This window comes from Herpailurus yagouaroundi, unplaced genomic scaffold (genome assembly GCF_014898765.1).
Source record: "Herpailurus yagouaroundi ecotype Mexico unplaced genomic scaffold, PumYag 246, whole genome shotgun sequence".
NCBI classification, from domain to species: Eukaryota; Metazoa; Chordata; class Mammalia; order Carnivora; family Felidae; genus Herpailurus; species Herpailurus yagouaroundi.
In genome coordinates, this window is record NW_024412463.1 from 3,004,607 (window position 1) to 3,025,213 (window position 20,607).

At 47.4% G+C, this 20,607-nt stretch overlaps 1 protein-coding gene and 1 long non-coding RNA gene across 4 annotated transcripts in view; one reads left to right on the forward strand and one right to left on the reverse strand.

Moving 5' to 3' along the window:
• Positions 1-1,587, reverse strand: part of ZFP64 (ZFP64 zinc finger protein) — a 91,943-nt gene extending 90,356 nt beyond the window's left edge. The window contains exon 1 of one of the 3 annotated variants that reach the window (XM_040460010.1): positions 984-1,587. In XM_040460010.1, the coding sequence (XP_040315944.1) occupies positions 984-1,029 (46 nt within the window). In that variant the 5' untranslated portion in view covers positions 1,030-1,587. The remainder of the gene's footprint in view (positions 1-983) is intronic. The other 2 variants (XM_040460009.1, XM_040460011.1) reach the window with 2 other exon arrangements.
• A 1,392-nt stretch (positions 1,588-2,979) lies between these two features.
• Positions 2,980-20,607, forward strand: part of LOC121020088 (uncharacterized) — a 32,342-nt gene continuing 14,714 nt past the window's right edge. Inside the window, exon 1 of the long non-coding RNA XR_005785925.1 lies at positions 2,980-3,417. This is a non-coding gene — a long non-coding RNA (uncharacterized LOC121020088). The remainder of the gene's footprint in view (positions 3,418-20,607) is intronic.

The window sequence follows — 20,607 nt, forward strand, 5'->3', positions numbered from 1 at the left end:
AACATGGACACATCTGAGCCCCACTTTGGAGATACTGAGTCATAATGGAGGTGGGCGCAGAAGGGGCTGGTGTTTAGAGAAATCTGGGCTTTTCACAAGTTATGCAAGGAATACCCAGCCAAGTTTGGGAGGCAATGTCTTCAAAGCAGCTAAGAGAAGCGCTTACTATGCGCCCGGTATCTGCAACCCCCTGTGCCAGAGGTGGGTTCTCTAGGCTGTGTGCGTCCGAAGCGTTCAGGGTAAGGCCAAGGATCCCCTCCCCCACGTCCCCCATCTCATGGGTGGGGCCCAGGGAGCTTTTTTTTCTTTTCTCTTTTTTTTTAAAATAAGCGCTCGCGCTCCCAGGTGGCTGGTTTGCGCTCAGGCTCCGGACCCCACTTTGGGAAACAATGCAGCGGGAGAAATGAGGTACGTGAATCAGGCTGCTGTCCTCGTCAGGCAAATTCAAATGAATCCCAAACTCAAAGAAAGCGACCACCGCCCCATTCCCCATTCAGATCTCCACCTTTCATGCGTAAAAGGCTTTGCAGTGCCGCGGCCAGCCCAGCCCGCCAGACCTCATGCAACCCTCGGATCCCCAGACTTCAATGATTTTTGAGCCGCCAAGGCAGAAGTTTTTCCCATCAGCGTAATCGCAGTTACCCCCCAAACCCCCCAAACTCCGCCCGGAGGGGGGCGGGGAATACCCCGAGGGGGTGGCGATTGTCTGAACGGCGTGCCCTCCCCCACCGTTCCTTTGCAAGGGGTCTCGCCAGGCTGGAGAGCGCCCCCCGCCTTCCACTGGCTTGGGTGCCCCCATCCCAAGCCCACTCCGGCGCCCCCTGCCCGGCGCGCCCGCCGCGGTGCCCGAGACGCCGGCTCCGGGCCGTCACCCCGATTTCGGGGCCCCGGGCCTGCTCGCTGCGTCGCAGACGTGCTTGGGCCCGGGCCCCGGAGCGCGCACTGGGCCCCGGAGCGCGCACTGCGCCCGGAAAAGCACTTACTTTGCACCGAGCCCGGGAAGCTCTCGCCCTCGCTGGTCGCGTTCATGGCCGCAGACTGGGAGGTCCCCGGCCGGCCGGGGTGCCAGGGCGGGGGGCGCTGATCTACATGGTGCAAGCACTTTTCCTTTTATTTTTCCACACCCCCCCAGCCTTCCTTCTCCCAACTCCGCCAGGCGGGGAGGACGGATGTAAAGCAAGCTCCACTTCCGCTGCCTAGAGGGCGCTGGCCGGGCCCGGCCGCCCCAGCCTGGCTTTGCATCAGCGGCTCCCGGGGGAAGCTGCGGGCCAATCCCGATGCCCGGGCCGCGCGGCCTGGGAGCGCGGAATCCCCCGGGATCTGGACCGCGCACCAGCGTCCCGGCGGGTTGGGCGACCGCGGGCGGCGAGGGATGCGCCCCCACCCCCGGCCGCCGCCGCCCGGCCCGAACCCCTGCGGTCTCGGCCGAGGAGGTCTGGCCTCCCCGGCTCGGTCGCTTTTGCACCTGCCGCCCTGGGCGTCGCTCCCGGATCACGGGGGCGCTTCGCAGAGGGGACCGCGTCAAGCTGCGGTTGGGGGGTGGGATGCGCGGGGCGCGGCGGGCTGGGGAGAAACCCCAGCTGAGCGTCAGCGCCCGGCAAATCAGCGAAGCGCTGGGCGGGTCCCCTGCCCAGCTAGTGAAATACCGAGGACCGTGATCACGTGGATCATAAGAGTAACAGCTGGGCTCGAACGCCCACCCCCCGGGTTCTGCACACTTTATCCCGCCCTGTCACCTGGCGGGCCCCTCCTAGAACGCCGGCTGCGGGGTCCACCCCAGAGTTTCTGATTCAGTGAAGTCTGGTGGGAGGTGCGAGAACAAGCATTTCCAAGTTTCCAAGTGAAGTCCCAGTCGTTGGTGGACGCAGCCCTCCCTGATCGGTACCCGCTCGGTGGACCTCGTCTCCTACTTCCCTCGGGCTTCAGCGGCAAACCGCTCACCAGCCTCAAGTCTCCTGTGCTAGCGTTCTCTCCTTACCCACCTGCCACTCCCTACTCTCTTCGGGTCTTGATTCAAATTCACGTTCTTGGGGAGGCCAGTCGTGGCTAACCCATTCTATTTAAAAATTTTTTTAATGTTTATTTACTTTCTGAAAGAGAGAGAGCGTGTGTGGTTGGGGGAGGGGCAGAGGGAGAGGGAGACACAGAATCCGAAACAGGCTCCAGGCTCTGAGCTGTCAGCCCAGAGCCCGACGCGGGGCTCGAACTCACGTACTGTGAGATCATGACCTGAGCTGAAGTCGGACGCTCAATCCCCTGAGCCACCCAGGCACCCCCTTGGCTCGCCCATTCTAATATTGAAGCTTCCTCTTCCCTCACCCGACTGCTCCCTGTCTCTCTCTGGCCTGCCTTTTCTTTCTTCTGAGAACTTATTACAGTTAGCGTTATGTATCTGTAGTGTATCTATCCATCCACGGATCCGTGGATCTAGGAGATAGATAATTTACTTGTGTATTACCTGTTCCCCCTTACACATTCAGAAGCTTCCACGCAAGTGGGATTAAAAAAAATATCTCGTTGCTTCACTGATATATTTAACCCCAGCGACTTGGCCTAGTGCCTGGCACATAGTAGCTTCTCAGTAAATATGACTGTGTAACTAATGGAACTTCCCCTGCTGCTTCCTTTAAGGATTTGTTCATTCCTCCAATTATTTCCGTGTAAGTGTTGCAATGTGCCAGACACTGTGCTAACCCCTGGAGGTACGAGGGTGACCCAAATGATTTGGTACCTCTCTAACAGAACTTGGCGAGTGGCTAGTGATTTCGCCAACACTAAATACAGTCCTATCAGCAGTGTGATTTCTTAACAGCGATAAAGTCTCAGGAGACACAAAACCAGGCTGTGATAATGGCTGCAGGAATGGTCAAGGAAGGCCTCCCTGGGTAGCTAATAATCAAAGTGAGAGCAGGGAAGTTCTGTAGGTGGTAGGTGGGGGAGGGGAGCAAGAGCCCTGAGGCAGGAATGCGCTGGATGAGAGTTGGCCAATCCCCGCCCCCTGCACGCCTTACCACTCTCCTCTTGCTTTGCTCAGGCCGGTGCCATCTGCCATCTTGCTGTTGCCCCAGGGCCTCTGCATCTGTCCCACCCTCTGTCTGGAATCTTTGCCCAGGGCTGAATGCTTTCTGTCATCCAGGGCCAAAAGGAATGTCCCCTTCCTAGGGCGATTTTTCCTGTCTCCTATCTAAAGCATCTGCCCCTCTCGGCACTCTACCACACCACCTTCACTATACCTATCCCCAGCTAACAGGATCTAGAAAGGCCCTCCCGCTTAGGGCAATGTTTATTTTCGAATGCTTGCTTAATGTGCGCCCAGGTGCACACCTCAATCAGCCCCACCCGGATCCAGATGCAGACGATTTCCAGCCTCGCCACCCTTCCCGGTCAATGATGCCCCGGCTCCCCGAGCCCGGAGAGGTAAGCGCCCCTCTGCGTCTGTTGCCACAGACTCCTTTTGTTGGGACCAGAATTCTTCATATTTGCCTGCAGAGAAGAAACGCCTGGAGAGACCAAATTCCCAAGTCCCAGTCTGGACCTACTGCAGCTTTTCCTAGGGCAAGACCTGGTCATTTGCACGTATTTCACAAGCGCCGCAGGTAATTCTTATTGAGATAAAAGCCTGGGCTTTACCAACTGGTGGTGAAGTCTGTAGGATCTGGAGGCAGTCCGCCTGTTCCACGGCCACGTAAATCCGGGAGCTGCTTCGCGGTGACTAGTTGGGTGACCTTGGGCAACTGCTCTGTGTCTCAATTTTCTGTAAGTGGAGATAATAGGAGTAGCTACTTCATTAAGTTGTTTTTCAGAGGAAGCCGGTCCATACGTATAACGGGCTTACAACAGTGCATGGCTCGTATAACTGGGCAACACATCCCAGCTCTCATTACTTTTTTTTCTTTTTAATTTTGAAATGCTTATTTATTTTTTGAGAGAGAGAGTGTGAGCGGGGGGAGAGGCAGAGAAAGAGAGGGAGTCACAGAATCCGAAGCGGGCTCCAGGCTCCGAGCTGTCAGCACAGAGTCCGACGCGGGGCTCGAACTCACGGACCGTGAGATCATGACCTGAGCCGAAGTCGGTCGCTTAACTGAGCCACCCAGGCGCCCCTATCTATTTTTCATTTTTACTTGGTTATTATCTATCTCCCCACTGGCTATAAGCTCCAAGAGGGCATAGACCTGACTTATTTTATTAACCTTGTATTCTCAGAGCCTAGGACAGGGCCTGGTTCACAGGTGGCCTCAATACATTTTTTTTGTTGTTGAATGAACTTGTGTATGTTTCCATCAGCTCGAATTTAACCATTTGCTACTATGCCCAGCCATACTTACTCTTGTACATGTAGATCACTGCAGTGGTGTTTTTTCTGGTCTGAAACTTCCTTCTTTCCTTGTTTTTTCTTTTTTTCTTTTTTCTTTCCATGCTTGTTTTTCTTACTGTAGGAGTATTACAGGGTCAGTGTTAGAAATTTGGGGGAAAAAAACCCAGAAAAACATAAGGAAGAAAATAAAACACATTTATAATATAGTACCCAGAAATAGCATTTCTTTATTTAAAAAAAATTTTTTTTTCAACGTTTATTTATTTTTGGGACAGAGAGAAACAGAGCATGAACGGGCGAGGGGCAGAGAGAGAGGGAGACACAGAATCGGAAACAGGCTCCAGGCTCTGAGCCATCAGCCCAGAGCCCGATGCGGGGCTCAAACTCACGGACCGCGAGATCGTGACCTGGCTGAAGTCGGATGCTTAACCGACTGCGCCACCCAGACGCCCCTAGCATTTCTTTAAAAGTGAGCTCTACCTTCACTGTGGGGCTTGAACTCACAACCCTAAGATCAAGAATCACATGCTCTACTGACTGAGCCACACAGGCACCCCCAAGAAATAATATCTGATTGATAAATATACCTAAAGTCTCTTTTTCTTTGTGTCTATGTACATCTGTGTATATGTATATATGCATAAACACACACGTTGTATTCATATATTTTATAAAAATGTGATTTTAACTTACATGGCATTTTAAGCTCCCTTTTTGGGGTATGTATTATGATCATTATTTTTAAAAGTTATACAAATAATATATGGCCACCTGAGATCCCACCATTCAGAGATAACCAGTATTCACTTATGTACTATATACCTTTTTAGATTTTTCCATAGAAATACAATAGAATGAATCAAATGAACTGCTGATGTTTGTCTAATTTTAACTTAAAAATGTTAATTTCATACGGTTCAAATCAATACGAGTCACCATATTAATATTAGACTTCTGGTAGGGAATGCTGTTTATGTACAATGGTTGTCTCAAATTCGTAGTTGCAGAATGTTTGATTTGCAGCTGAGTGCATGGCCTCCTGGAAAAAGACTTTTTCCAGCCTCCTTTGTTGCCAGACATGGATCCATGACTGCATTCTCACAATGTAAATGAATTGTTGTGATGGAACTTCCCAGAAATCTCCTAAACATAACAGTGGACGTAGCCATTTGCCCCTTCTTCTTTTTCACTCCCTCCCGTCCTTGCTTGGAAAGAAGATGTGATGGCTGGAGCTTTAGCTGCCATTTTGGACTATGAGAAGGAAGTGATACTCTAGGTATGGCTGGTTAGGTCCCTAACTTCTTTGTGGAGCTGTCAGCTGGACTGCCGACTTCTGGGCTTCGTTTACAGGAGAAATGCACTTTTATTTTGTTTCAGCCACTGTTACTTGTGTGTGTGTGTGTGTTTGTGTGTGTGTGTGTGTTTCTTTCACATGCAGTGGAATCAAATCCTCATCAAACTCAATACTTTGCGGACTGTTTCATAACTGGCTTTGATGTAGAAGGGTTTTCCCAGTTTGGTTGGTGCATTAGAATCACCCGGGAAGTTGCGAAATATGCAGATTCCCCCCACTCCATTTGTGGAGACCCTGGTATAGGCGGACTGGCAGGAAGCTTGGGTGTCTTTATGCTCGACGAGCTCCTTGGGTGATGGTGATGCTCTTGGTGTGTGCAAGCTTGTGCTTCTCACTGTTAGTTTTAATGGTTGCATGATATTTTATTAGAGGATTGCATCATAATTTATTTGATGTGCTATTGGATGTTGTTAATTACTTTTTAAATGTCCTAAGTCATACGCTCAGTGGCTTTTTTATTGGCCCAGGCGAACCCATTGCCTCTCTCTGCCAGCCGTCCTGAACAGAGCGGCTATGAGAACTTGTTTCAACACCATTTGGAAGGGTTTTTCCTGCCCTTTTCTTTTCAGATCATTTTCTCAATATGGTTTCCTTCCAGATGAATTTCTGGGTTAAGGATTACATTTCTTAGGGGCACCTGGGTGGCTCAGTCAGCTAAGCGTCCGACTTCGGCTCAGGTCATGATCTCGCGGTCTGTGGGTTCGAGCCCCGCGTCGGGCTCTGTGCTGACAGCTCGGAGCCTGGAGCCTGCTTCGGATTCTGTGTCTCCCTCTCTCCCTGCCCTTTCCCCACTTGCACTCTGTCTCTCTCTCTTTGTCTCTCTGTCTCTCTCTCAAAAATAAATAAACTTAAAAAAAAAAGAATTACATTTCTTAAAAAGGCTTGGCCTGACTAGAATGCTCACGGTCTCTTCTGTTCTTACAGTTTTGACTACTTCTCACTTAATAAAATACAACCAAGGGGCGCCTGGGTGGCGCAGTCGGTTAAGCGTCCGACTTCAGCCAGGTCACGATCTCGCGGTCCGTGAGTTCGAGCCTCGCGTCGGGCTCTGGGCTGATGGCTCAGAGCCTGGAGCCTGTTTCCGACTCTGTGTCTCCCTCTCTCTCTGCCCCTCGCCCGTTCATGCTCTGTCTCTCTCTGTCCCAAAAATAAATAAACGTTGGAAAAAAAAATAAACTAAAATACAACCAAACAATGGCAAACTTCCTGTAGGTTTTAGATTTAATCCTGCTACAGGTTGGAAATCTAGACTCTAGAATAAATTTAAATCTGTTGTCAATCCCGGGGCGCCTGGGTGGTGCTTCACTTACTCCGTTAAGTTAAGTAAGTTAACTTAACTTACTCCGTTAAGTATCTGACTCTTGGTTTCAGCTCAGGTCATGATCTCACAGTTCATGGGATCGAGTCCCATGTCAGGCTCTTCACTGACAGTTTGGAGCCTGCTTGCGATTTTCTCTCTCCCTCTCTCTCTGCCCCTCCCCTGCTCACGCTCTGTCTCAAAATAAATAAATGAACTTTAAATCTATTGCCAATCCTTAAAAGATGACAAATTTCTCAGAAAAATAGGGATTTATAGCATTCTTTTTTTTTTTTTTTTTTTTTTAAATGGAGAGATCTGGCAAATCTGGGCCTGGATTATCATATGTGTATAGCAGCACTTGCCTGGGTCTGAGAAGCCTCCCCTTCATATAAAGCCCGGCCTCTCCAATTTACCCCAGTCTCCACTCCTCCCTATTACTTCTTGATATCAAGATTGAGTTTTAGTCCCCTAGATCATTGCCCTTGTGCTGCATGTATTTGAATTTACCCAACATTTCCAATATGTTTCTGATAGAAAAAGGGATTTGTCCTTTCCTATGGTTTAAATATTTCTTTTGACTAAAAATCTCTGCCAAGGAATTACCTACATTACCTGTGTTTGTCATTTAACCCTCAGAACAACAGAGGGGTAGACATTATTGTCATGATTTTATTGATGTAGAAACTGAGTCTCATAAAGGGTAAATAGATTTCCTCCAGTCAGAAGGCCAATAAAGGATGATTTTAGGTTAGAATCTTTGCGGGCAGGTAACATAAACTGCAGAAGAACCAAGATTTGCACAGTGTTTCAAAATCGATCTATAAGAATTATTTTCTTACTTAATTTCTGGAAGGAGATTTTCAGATACTTTCTTAACTTATTAAGAGAATATACATTTTTAAATCCTGGTAATGTTAATCATAACCAGAATAACAAGGTCATAATCACTGGATTAATTGTCACAAGTTTTATGAGCAAAGATAACCTTCTCTTAGCAAGATAGTTCATTGTTTCAAGTAACCGATTTTTTTCTCCCATTGTAAACATTTTTCTTCTTCTTCTTTTTTTAATGTTTATTTATTTTTGAGAGAGAGAGAGAGAGAGAGAGACAGAGCATGAGCAAGGGAGGGAGGGCAGAGAGAGAGACACACACACACACACACACAGAACCTGAAACAGGCTCCAGGGTCTGAGCTGTCAGCACGGAGCCCGACGTGGGGCTCGAACTCACAAACCGTGAGATCATGACCAAAGCCGAAGTTGGACGTTTACCTGACTGAGCCACCCAGGCGCCCCTCCCGTTGTAAACATTTTAACAAAAACAGTTTGCTATCGCGATCGTGCACAATCCACTAAAATGTAAGTTCTCAGGACAGCAACTTTTGTTGATTTTCTTCCTTACTTCATCATCTATAATAGGGCCTGGTACGTAAAAAGTGACGGACGGATAGATAGTATCCAAGTTCCTTTGGAAGATCCCTATTAGAGCAAACCTTTGGCCATCAGAAGAAAGCATTTTTCCCTTTTTAGTGAAACATACAGACGAAAGTGTGATACGACGACTGAGTCTAGAAGAATTTCCATTGAAAATTTTTCCAGTGAAAATTGAAACTTTTCAATTTCCATTGAAACTGTATGGTAACTGGTATTCAAATATTTTTTAAACCTCCCTTATTTTGCCAGACAAAGGCTAACAAGAATGGCCAACCCAGGGCTTTGTACTTTCAAAAGCACTTGTATGAACCACGTCTCCGCCCAGAGTTTGTCACAATTGCACAGAAAATCATGGCGCAAGGCATCGGCTATATATTTAATCAAAGGAGGGGGGCCCCGCCCTGGGTCTGTTGTCCTCTGATCCATCGTCTCTTCCCCTGCTCAGCTCTCCCTGTCAGGGCAGCTGACCCCCCTTTGTATTTTCCAGGCTTTTAGGACTTCTGGCTTCCCGCTGGGTTTGGCTAATGGACAGAAGGGAGAAGCCAGAGGATTCCTTCCCGAACCTCTCTACCTTGGGGGCTGTGGCTGCGTCCGCTCTGTGGCCCCAGATCCCAGACAGGCCACTGTGGTCTCATCTTCTGCCAGGTGACACTACTCCCTTGTCTCTGAAAACACCCCTTCTCCCTTTGTCCCCAGCCGCATCCCTGGGGAGGAGGGGTAGTGGCTTCCAGTCATTATTAATCTCTTGGTTGCCTAACTGCCCCCGTTTGGCTTTTCGGCTCCATTATCCTGAGTGTATCAAATTCCCTGCTTTAAATTTACACCTAAATCCTCAGAGTTTGCTTCTCTGTTTCTGGTTGGGCCCTGACTGGAGTAGCTGTAATAAGGCTTGTAGGGCTTGCAACTTTGTTGCTTTTCTGGATCCTATGGCGGATTCCTAACTGGAGAGCGCCTCCGACTCTCCACGGGAGCTTGCTGGGAACTCACAGGTTCAGGCACCACCCAAAGGCGCTGGAACAGAATCTCAGGGCGTACGGTCCAGGCACGCAATGTGGAGTCACAACTTGGGTGACTCTAACCAGCACCCCCTGACCGCATCACTGAAAGCCCATCTGAAATCTTTGAAGGGGCCCAGGGCAAAACGTATTCCAAAATTGATTCACTAGCGATATTCAGCCACAGCCCTTACGTAAACATAAAAGTCCACGAAGAAAAAGAGGACAGTTAAACGAAGCGCTAAAACCCTCTGTGATGGGGTCCGCTCAAGACTCAACCCGTTGTGCATTAAGTGGTGATTACGCAACCAATTATTTTGAGGAGAGTTGGCTTTGAGTCTTGCCTGGCCCCTCACCAAGGGTGGCACACCTGTGTTTTAATAGTTATATTGACTTAGATAATTTCAGAGGAGCAAGCATACACAGGCCTTGCTTTTTCTTCCCCCCACTCTTTTATATAGTTAATGCATCAACATGAAAATACTCCAACAGCATAAAAGAGTATACAGGGAAAAGTGGGTTGCCTTCAACCTCCCTCAGGCCCCCAAGTTTCCTTTCTTAGGAAGCAGCTGCTATGATCAGTTTCTTGGGCGTTCTTCAGAAGTTTCCTACGTATGTACAAAAAAGTTTATGCATACTCATCCATTTCTGTTTTCCAAATGACACCATAATGCAAACAACATTCTATTTTCCCCTTTTTCGCATGCTAATGTATCTTGGGAAACACTGGTTCGTAGGGCTCCAGATCTGCCTTATTGCTTTAGGAAGAGTTCACTTGTCCATTGTACACGTATGTATGGTAAACTGTATTCAAACCATTTCTGTTCATGGACATTTAGTTTGTTGTCAGTTTCTTTGTTACTGCAAACAAAGCTGCAACAAATATCTCTGTCTGTTTTTATATCGGTGCAGGAGAGAGTATATCTGTAGAATACTTTCCTAGGCTAGAACGGCTGGGTCCCACGCCATTTAAAATTTTGATGTGATTCCGATGGGGTTGTGCCACGTAGAGCTCCTACCAGTAACTTGTCAGAGCACCAGTTTCCCACCTGCTCACACGATATTATCACATTTCTGATCTTTGTCAATCTGATGGGTAAAAAAAATGCTAAGTTGTAGATTTCATTTGCATGTCTTTAATTATGATACAGGCCTGAATTTAAGCAAAATGAAAACAATTTTTTAAAAATGTTTATTTATTTTTAAGAGAGAGAGACAGAGTGTGTGTGGGGGAGGGGCAGAGAGAGAGGGAGACACAGAATCCAAAGCAGGCTCCAGGCTCCGGGCTGTCAGCGCAGAGTCCGGCGCAGGGCTCGAACTCACAAACCAATGAGATCATGGCCTGAGCGGAAGTTGGACGCTTAACCCACTGAGCCACCCGGGTGCCCCGAAGGCAAGTTCTTAACGCTGATCTCCAACAAAACCAAACCCTGTCGTTACATTCTGTGTAATTATTGACTTATAAGAGGTTCAAATATAATGCATATATGACGGGAGAGACACTTTGTTCCAAAGTTTGAACTCCAAAGACGGAATCTGAAAGCGAACCTCCTGGGGGTCCTCAGTGTGTTAAAAGTTAGCATGTAACACATCTGGGTGTGCCGTTTTCAAATGGTGTTAATTATGCATTAAAGATGAAATTCAAATCAGGTATTTGCTGAGCTGTTGGAGCACCCTTTGTGACACTAAGGTTTGAAAACTACTGATCTAGTTCTCATTTCGCGGAGAGGGAAACTGAGACCCTCCCGTTCTTGTGGGAATCCAAAACTATTTGAAAAAAAAATTTTTTTTAAACCTTTTTTGGGAGATGTTTTTATACCCTTTTGTCATGATATAGTTTGAGCCCCCAAAAGTTGTGAAACTTTCATACCCTCGTACCCGTCACCCAGCTCCTGCCAAAGATCGTTTCATAGTCTTGATATCTCTGTCAGCACAGAGCCCGACATGGGGCTTGAACTCACGAATAGCCATGAGATCATGACCTGAGCCAAAGTCGGACGGTTGACCGACTGAGCCACCCGGGCGCCCCCCTATGGTGATCCCGTTTATCTGGTGTTCTCTAAAAGACAGTGACAGTGACAGTGACGGGAAGTACATCAGTGCTTACCAGGGCTTAACAGGAGGGGGAGGGTTTGACTACATGGAGGTAACACGAGCCAATATTGTGGGGTGCTGGAAACATTCTGTATCCTGATTGGGGTGGTGGTCACCCAAATCTATACCTGTGTTGAAATTCACAGAACTATACACGGAAAGAAAAAAAAATCTCATTGTATTATAATATAAAAAACCCATTCTACATTAAAATTCTAGTTGATTCTTATTATTTGCTGTAGTTGTGTTCTATAGTTATTGTAACCGTTGAATTGCAGAGCTCCTAGGCGAAAAACAAGGTTGGGTCTCTTGAGCCTCTGCTTATGACATTTTCATCAATGCATAACCTTACGTGTGTTTCTGTTTAAAGACATTTTATTTAACATATATTGTCGATTCGTTAGCACTGAACTCTGCCAATAGCATTGTTACTTATGCCTGAACAAACCTTACCCAACACACCAACGTTCTCTGTAAGGATGTCACAGCCTTCCTGCCTTTAGAGCACTAGACGTCGCTTCGGCACTTTGCTTGGGGCCTTTTTATTATTGTTAATCTTATTAAGGAATGTCTGTGCCCAACGTGGGGCTCGAGCCCATGACCCCAAGATCAAGTCACATACTCTACCGACTGAGCCTGCCGGTTGCCCCTGCTTGGGGGCTGTTTTAAACAGTTTGAGGGGTGCTTGGGTGGGTCAGTGGGTTAAGCGTCTGACTTTTGATTTTGGCTGAGGTCATGGTCTCATGGTTCATGGGACTGAGACCCTCATGGGACCCTGTGCTGGCAGCATGGAATCTGCTTGGGCTTCTCTCTCTCTCTCTCTCTCTCTCTCTCTGTTCCTCCCCTGCTCTCTCTCTCTGAATTTGGGAATAATGAGATCTACTGTAATCACCTCCGTGTCGCTGTGTTCTCCACGTCCCCGAGGACCTAAGTGTGATGCCATTCTGGTCATTGTGCTGTTAGATGAAAACTTCTGCGTGTTCTCACTAGCTTTTAGCTGCTTTTCCTTGTTTCCTAGTAACCTAGAATTTGGTGACAATGTTCATCGGTGGGGTCGATGTCCGCCTGTGGCACGGGGTACCCAGAGGAGCCCTGTCATCTAACAACTAGTGTCCTCTGTCGTGGGCTCTGGGACATTGTATCGACTTTTTCTCTTCCCCTGTTTTCTCTGTTCTCTTGCTAGAACCCCCGGCACTTGGAAGCGGAACTCCTTCCTGCCTTGGTCCTGTCGTTACGTATCATTTCTAACTTCCGTGTCTTGGTCTTTTTGCTTTGCCTTCTGGGATATTTCCTCTACTGTATCTTTTGGGCTTTCTATGTCATCTTCCACTCCTACTCTCATGTTTTGTAATTTCCCAGGACTCTCTTTTTGTTATCTGGATTAAGAAAATGCCGCCTGATTCTTATTTTGTGGCTGCAATACTTTCTCTTCTCTGAGGATGTTGATGTTTGGGGGAGGGGATTTTTTTCCCTCTCACCGAGTTGTGGTTTCCTCCGTGTGGCCTCACACTTCTCTGCTCAGCTGTTTTTGCCTTGGCCAAGGTCCCGTGCTCCTTGGCTACCCAACCTTACTGTAGAAAGAGGCACGAAAGCGCTGGTTGGCAGTTCTGAGCGCAGGGGGAGGCTTGGCTGCTTGTCGAGCCTGAGCATCATTGTGTCCTTGCCTTCCCCTCCTCACGCCCACAGGTTTCCTTTTTCTATGCTGGGCAGATTTCCCAAAGAATACGTGCCACCCAGCTGCTGGAGGATGGCCGCCATCTTGCCTGTGGTCTTGGGAGGTGGTGGTGGGGGGAAGGTCAAGGGACCTCAGCAATCAGTTTGTAACCCTTCTCTTGTCCTCTCTATTTTCAGTTTAGTCCCTGTGCCTAAAGCTCCCTGTCCAGAGACCTTACCTAACAAAAGGCACTTTGCAGATGTGATTCAATGAAGGGTCTTGCACTGGGGAGATTGCCCTGGGTTGTCTGGGTGAGCCCAGTGCAATGACGGTGACCTCACAAAGGGGAGGCAGGAGGGTCAGAGTCACAGAAGGTGTGGTAATGGACAAAGAGGTCAGAGAAGGACCTTCAAGCTGCTGGCTTTGAAGATGGAGGAAGAGGCCACAATCCAAGGAATGTGGATGGAACAGACGGGAAACGGATTCTCTCCTAGAGCCTCCAGAAGGATCCAGCCCTACCAACACCTTGGTTTGTGGACTTCTGACCTGCGGAACTGTAAGATAATGAGCCACTTCGTGTTTCAAGCCACACAGTTGGTGGCAACTTATCGCAGCAGCGGGAGGAAACTACTACACCCCTACTGGCGCATTCATTTCAGTTCTTCCTGATCTGGGCATAGGTCTGTTCTTTGGGTCCTCCTTTGAGTGAGGTCCAACACCTCCCAAAGGGACCAGCCCAGTGAGACTGCGTTTGGACTTCTGGGCACCTGGACTATAAGATCCTCATGGCTGCAAGCCTCTAAGTTCATGGCAATTTGGCAGAGCAGCGGGAGGAAACTGACGTACTTCCCTCGGCTTTGGCACGCACAGGGCATTTTAGTACCGTGTGCCTGGGATGAAAAGGTTGGCGTGGAGACATTCTCGAATAACTCACTAACTTAATAAATAACTCAAAAGGAAGCCCGCAGCCTGCAGGAAAAAAGTCAGCTTTTATTGTACCAGGATCACTTATACGGTTTTTGAAATGTATGCACGTCCCCGCGCTCCTAGTAATGTCACAGAAATTGAACTAAAAGTGTGAGAGCCAGAGATCCTGTTGGGTCAGCACGAATGTCTGCCCACAGGACTTGAAAGGTTCCCGAGACCTCCTGTAGTCGCAGGACATGAAGTCGGTGTTAACAAGGCCACGTCCAGGAGGTGTCCAAGGCAGAAGGAAGGCGCGCAGTGAGAGCCACTGCTTTTAATCTCCTTTCTCACATCGCGAAGGTGACTTCGCGGTTGAAACATCACAACCGACTTCCTCTCTGATTTTTACCAGAGATTTTGCCTTCCTCTTCATTTTTTTTTTTTTTGTTGTTGTTGGCAGTTATGTGACATATTTTTTTTCCAAAAGAACTTATTCAGCACTTCAAGGTGTCATGACTCTTTACTCCAGTGTCCTAGTATATTTGGCTCAAGTTAAAAAGAAAAAAAAAGGGGGGGGGTTGACTTTGGTCCGTGCACTTGGCTGACCAGGCCTAGAATGAAAAAGAAAAAAAAAAAGAACAGAATTGACTAAGAAAAGTCACTGAGTTCTCATAGCGGCTCATTTTTGGCCTAAGTTCCACATATTTATTCCTTGTTTGTTTGTTTGTTTGTTTTTCTTAATGGCCTCCTACTTGGGAACTGCTTAAGAGACACATGAATAACCTAGTTTAGGCTCTGGATCCTGTCGTGGGTTGAACTGAATCCCCTCTAAGATGTGTTGAAGACTTTACCCCTGGTACTTGTGAATGTAACCTTATTTGGAAACAGGGTCTTTGCAGACGTAAGTAAGGATGAGGTCAGACTGGAGGAGGGTGGGCCCTTAGTCCAACAGGATTGGTATCCTCATAAGAAGAGAAGAGACACAGACAGGCACACACACACAGGAGAATGCCGTGTGGGGACAGAGGCAGAGATCGAAGAGATACCGCTACAAGCCGAGGACGCCACGGATTGCGGGCAGCACCAGCAGCCAAGAAGTAGACACGGTCAGATTCCCCCCTCCAGTCTTCAGAGAGAACACGACCGTGCTGCCATCTTGGTTTTGGATTTCTAGGCTCCAGCCCCGTGAGAGAATTAATTTCTGCTGTTTTAAGCCACTCAGTTTGTGGCTTAATGTTATAGGAGCCACGGGAAATGAATACAGCTCATCAATCACAGCGCTCTTGACATTTGGGGCCAGATAATTCCTTGTCACGGGGGCTGCCCTGTGGATCATAGGATGTTTAGCAGGATCCCTGGCGTCCACCCACTGGATGGCAATGGGACCTGCCCACTTGCGACAGCCAAAAGTGTCTGCAGATATTGTCAAATGTCCCCTGGGGACCAAATCACCCCTGTGATTGTGGTTGAGAGCCACTGGTTTCTCATTTAGGAATCTTCTGTCCATTGCAATGATAGGGGTGTAGCCAGTCGCGCTGATTATAACGAACCCTGTTCATTCTTTTGACCGATAAACCACTTTCTAGTTGCCGACCACTCTGGGTGCAGTGTTTCTTTCCCACACAGCATCCTCAAGTTCTGCGTTACCTCCTGGCGCGTTTCTCCCCTCTGGGTAATGGGGGGACTTGGATTCTCTGCGTTTCCCTCCTTGGGCCACACAGGAGGCCCATTAGGCAGCCATGCTTGAATGTTCAGAACCACACCTGCAGACCCCTGCCTTGCACCATCTCGGGGGCATAACTTGGTAAGAGTGCAGATTTCTGGGCAGAGAATGTTGACTCTGAATATACAAGGGTGGGACCCCAGACTATGTATTTTCACCAGCCTCCCCAAGTGACTGCCATGGGAGACACACAAAGTGCGTGAACTGCTGGCTCAGGGAACAGAAAACACCATGAATTTTGTTGTGCTCGTTTCTGCCCTTCGTATACATTAGAGAGGACCTTCTGGGTCACACTTATGTTGTACAGTCCCTTCAGACTGTTTGCAGACATTTGTCCAAGATTTATTTAAATTTTTAAAGAATTTTAAGTTTACTTATTTTGAGAGAGACACAGCACGAGTGGGGAAGGGGCAGAGAGAGAGAGAGAGAGAGAGGGAGAGAGAGAATCCCTAGCAGGTTCCGTGCTGTCAGCACAGAGCCCGAAGCGGGGCTCGAACTCATGAACCGTGAGATCACGACCTGAGCCGAAATCAAGAGTCAGACGCTCAACCAACTGAGCCACCCAGGTGCCCCTGTCCAAGATTTATTTAGAGGGAGGCTCAAGGCTGGGGGAGAGGAATGGTGAGGATTAGCAGTCAGTCCCTCTGAAATGATTCAAAGCCACTTGCTCCCTTGGATCCCGCTGGCCACAGGTAACAGAGAACGTAAGTGATGGTGGATGCCAACCTGAAGGTGGCTGTGGCTGATTCTGAAGAAGGCTGGACGCAGGTAGCCTGTCCAGGGACAGGCTGCTTCATGTGTCCCCCGGAGACTGGGCTTTCCCCAACCTTCTGCCCCAGCTGGCTCAGCACCTGGCTTTTGTCTGTAAGTTGGTCACCTGATTCTTTTCCAAACGGCCCTAGCTGCTCACGTCACTTGCCGGTAGGAGTGTGTCCACAGACGAGAGGCAGAGAGGTGACTAGGGGGAAGGGGGGTGCATGGCACCCGAGGACTTTGTTCCCTTCTTACAGTGATGCCGTTGCTGATGGGCACCCAGGCTCCCGCTCCTCCAGCCAATCCCCCTTACAGTGTTCCAGTGAAATAAGAGATAAAAACCATGTCAGTGAAAGGAAATAATTTTGAACTTCGTGGTAAAAAGATTTTCTGGACAAGTCTAGATTTTATGCCAGTGAAGACTTGCCAATGTCTGTTTTCTGTCTTCCCATAGGGCGTCGCATTGTGTCCCGAGCCCACATGGGATGGAAAGAGAGGCCTGACTGAAACAAAGTAAAATCAAGCAAAACTCACCAACTAAATACAAGAGTACACGAAAAAGTGCCCCAGTAACTAAGGACATAAATATAAAGACAATTAAATAGTTCTAAAGCTTAAAGGAACCTTAGGGATCCTTTTTCTAAACAAAAATTCCTTCTGTTGATATTATCTTTACCTTAACTTTCTCTTTTTTTTAAGTTTATTTATTTTGAGAGAGAGAGAGAGAGAACGAGTGGGAGAGGAGCAGAGAGAGGGAGACAGAGGATCCCAAGCAGGCTCCTTGATGTCAGCTCGGACCCCAACCCATGGGCTAGAGCTGGAGCCCATGACGTCATGGGCTCCAACCCATGAACCGTGAGATCACGACCTGAGCTCAAATCAAGAGTTGGACACTTAACCGACTGAGCCACCCAGGTGCCCCTAGGGCTCCTTTTAAAAAGAGATTTTTACGGGCGCCTGGGTGGCTCAGTCGGTTAAGCGTCCGACTTTGGCTCAGGTCATGATCTCATGGTTCATGAGTTCGAGCCCCGTGATGGACTCTGTGCCGACAGCTCCGAGCCTGGAGCCTGCTTCGGATTCTGTGTCTCCCTGTCTCTCTGCCCCTCCCCCCACCTTCCTCCCTCTCTCTCTCTCTCTCTCTCTCTCTCTCTCAAAATAAATTAACTTAAAAAAAATAAAGGGAGTTTTTAGGGGCACTGGGGTGGCTCAATCAGTTAAGTATCTGCCTCTTGATTTTGGCTCAGGTCATGATCTCATGGTCCCCGGATCGATCCCCACATCCAGCTCTGCATCAGACTCTGCAGTGAGCATGGAGCTTGCTTAAGATTCTCTCTCTCTCCCTCTGCTCCTCTTTCTTGCTCATGTGCGCTTTCTCTCTGTCTCTCTAAATCAATCAATCAATCAATCAATAGATAAATAGTAAAAAGGAATTGTTAACTGTGTATGTGTGGGGATGTGCACGCATTTTGGGAAAGTTTTATCAATATTTGGAGATGCAGATATATACTTCTGAAGACTGTTCACGATTTTCTTGCTGCCCCGAATATCTCCCCATTTTAATGGTATAAACATGCATTTTTCTTTTGGAGAAATTGGATCTCCTGTGTTGCAGGAAGTCTTGGTAGGATCATTAACGAAGATGCCCTTCCTTCCCAAGCCAAGGGACTGATCAGACATTCATCTCCTCCCTGTCCTGCTGGAGACCAAGGACGGGACTCCTTCGTTCCAGGGACTGGACTCTCAGCCGTCAGTCAGGTTGTTTTTGTGACCTTGTCTATCAGTCAGGTGAGAGCGAGCCCTCTTCCTGATTCAAAAATAGTTGCCTCTTGCTATATTTCCACAAGGCTGAGAGAGAGACAGAGAGAGAGAGAGGGAGAGAAATTCTCTTGTGTCTGTTTCTGTTAGGACACTAATCCCATTCATGGAGGCTCCCCCATCATGACCTATTGACCTCCCAAAGGCCCCACCTTCAAATACTCTAATACTGGGAATTAAGGTTTCAGCATATAAGTTTGGGGATGGGGACCCAAACAGTCCATAGCAGCTATCTAGAACTGCTCTGTTTAAGACGGCAGCCACCAGCCACTTGTGGCCACTGAGCTCTTGAAATGTGGCTAGTCCAAACTGAAATATTCTGTCAGGGTGAAATACACACCAGGTTTTGAAAAACGCGGTACCAAAAACCAAGAATATAAAAGATTTCATCAGTAATTTTTAATATTGACTGCCTATCGAAATGATACGTTTTGACTGTAATGGGTTAAATAAATTGTATAATCAAAATTATTTCATGTGTTTGTTTTTACTTGTGTAAACATATAGCTACCGGAAAGCTTTAAATGACCCAGATGGATGGTATCGTATTTCTAGGGAGAGAACCAGTTTATACCCTTGCACCTGTCGGTTAAGGACAGTGGTTAAGGCATTTCTAGCTCTACCCGATCCCAGGCGGACAAAGACCCCAAGTGCTTGGCTGTCAGGAGTGGGAACACACTGGGGGTCTGTGTGCAGGTAAACAGGAGGCACTCACGGGGGTACAGCGGTATGCTGACGTCGTGTGCTCTAATCCGTGTCCTACTTGTCCCATGAGTTAGTTATATTTTCATTTATACAAACTTTTTTTTTTAAACAAGAGACCATCAGGGTGCCTGGGTGGCTCAGTCGGTTAAGCATTCGACTTCGGCTCAGGCATGATCTCACAGTTCGTGGGTTTGAGCCCCACATCGGGGTCTGTGCTGATGGCTCAGAGCCTGGAGCCTGAGAAGGATTCTGTGTCTCCCTCTCTCTCTGCCCTGTCCCTACTCGTGCTCTGTCTGTCTGTCTCTCTCTCAAAAAATGAATAAACATTAAAAAAAATAAAATAAAACAAGAGTTCATTGTAAGCAATAATATTGTGGCATCTCAGGCTTGGTACACTAATAATATTTCTTTATTTAATATATTATTTTTTTTCGAGAGAGAGGGTGCAAGTGAGTGAGGGGCAGAGGTGGGGGGGGAGAGAAGCGGGGCTCACCTGGGGCTCATGTTTTGCCCAAAGTGGGGCTTGAGCCCACCTGATGTGGGACTCAAATTCATGAACTGTGAGATCATGACCTGAGCCGAAGTCATGCTTAACGACTGAGCCACCCAGGCGCCCCATCTCTAAGACACATTAAAATAAACACAAAACTATTAAAACAGAATCATGTTTATCTCCTGTCCCACCTGTGGTGCACATTTTGGAACATTCTGGCAAAAGCCAATGTTTGTTAATCTTCAGCAAAGGAATTCACTTGAAAGAATAGTTCATCATTCTCTGATATGTGTAATTATGACTTTCCTTCTCTTTGATTTTATGAAGCCATTTGAATTCCTCCGATGTGTTCCTTTGACACTTAATGCAATGTTTATGCAACAATCATAAAAATTAATTGTCTTCCTTCTTGAAACTATTTAAAATCCTCATCCTTGGCTTGCCTTATTGACATGTGCACATTAAAGTATGACTATGTGACAATAATAATTTTACAACAATGAATAAATGTCAAATTAATTATGTTAAAATAGTAATTTGTCTGCCTCCTTTCAAACGTATATAATTATTAATTTGGGGGAAGTGTGCAGGAAATATTAAGTATATTGTTAGAGCTGAGGTTCAGTCTCTGAAATGATGTTTATTTTTTCTTCTGAAATGAATTATTTGGGAGTTTCCTTTTTTGTCCAAATCTGTTCCTTGATGGCCAGTGAGTTTTAGGGAAATTCCACACTAGGTCTTACATTTCAAACCAGTGGCTAGGAGGTGTCAATGGCCATATGACCAGAACTTTCTGTTCATGGAAACTTTGTAGGTTTTCTTGATGTGGGTAGGTTGGGGGGGGGGTGGAGAGCGGGGGCAGGTTTTTTCCCCGGATGATAAGGATTGTACCATCTTCCACTCTTGTTTGTTTACCAGAAGAGCTATGCAGCTAAAACTAGAAAGCACGTATGGTTCTTTTTATTTTTTCAAATATTGTCTTCAATATACATCTTTAGAGCATCCTTCCCAATTAGGCTTAACACTTCTGGTAGTATCCTGTCTTCATCTCAGGTGGTATAAAGAG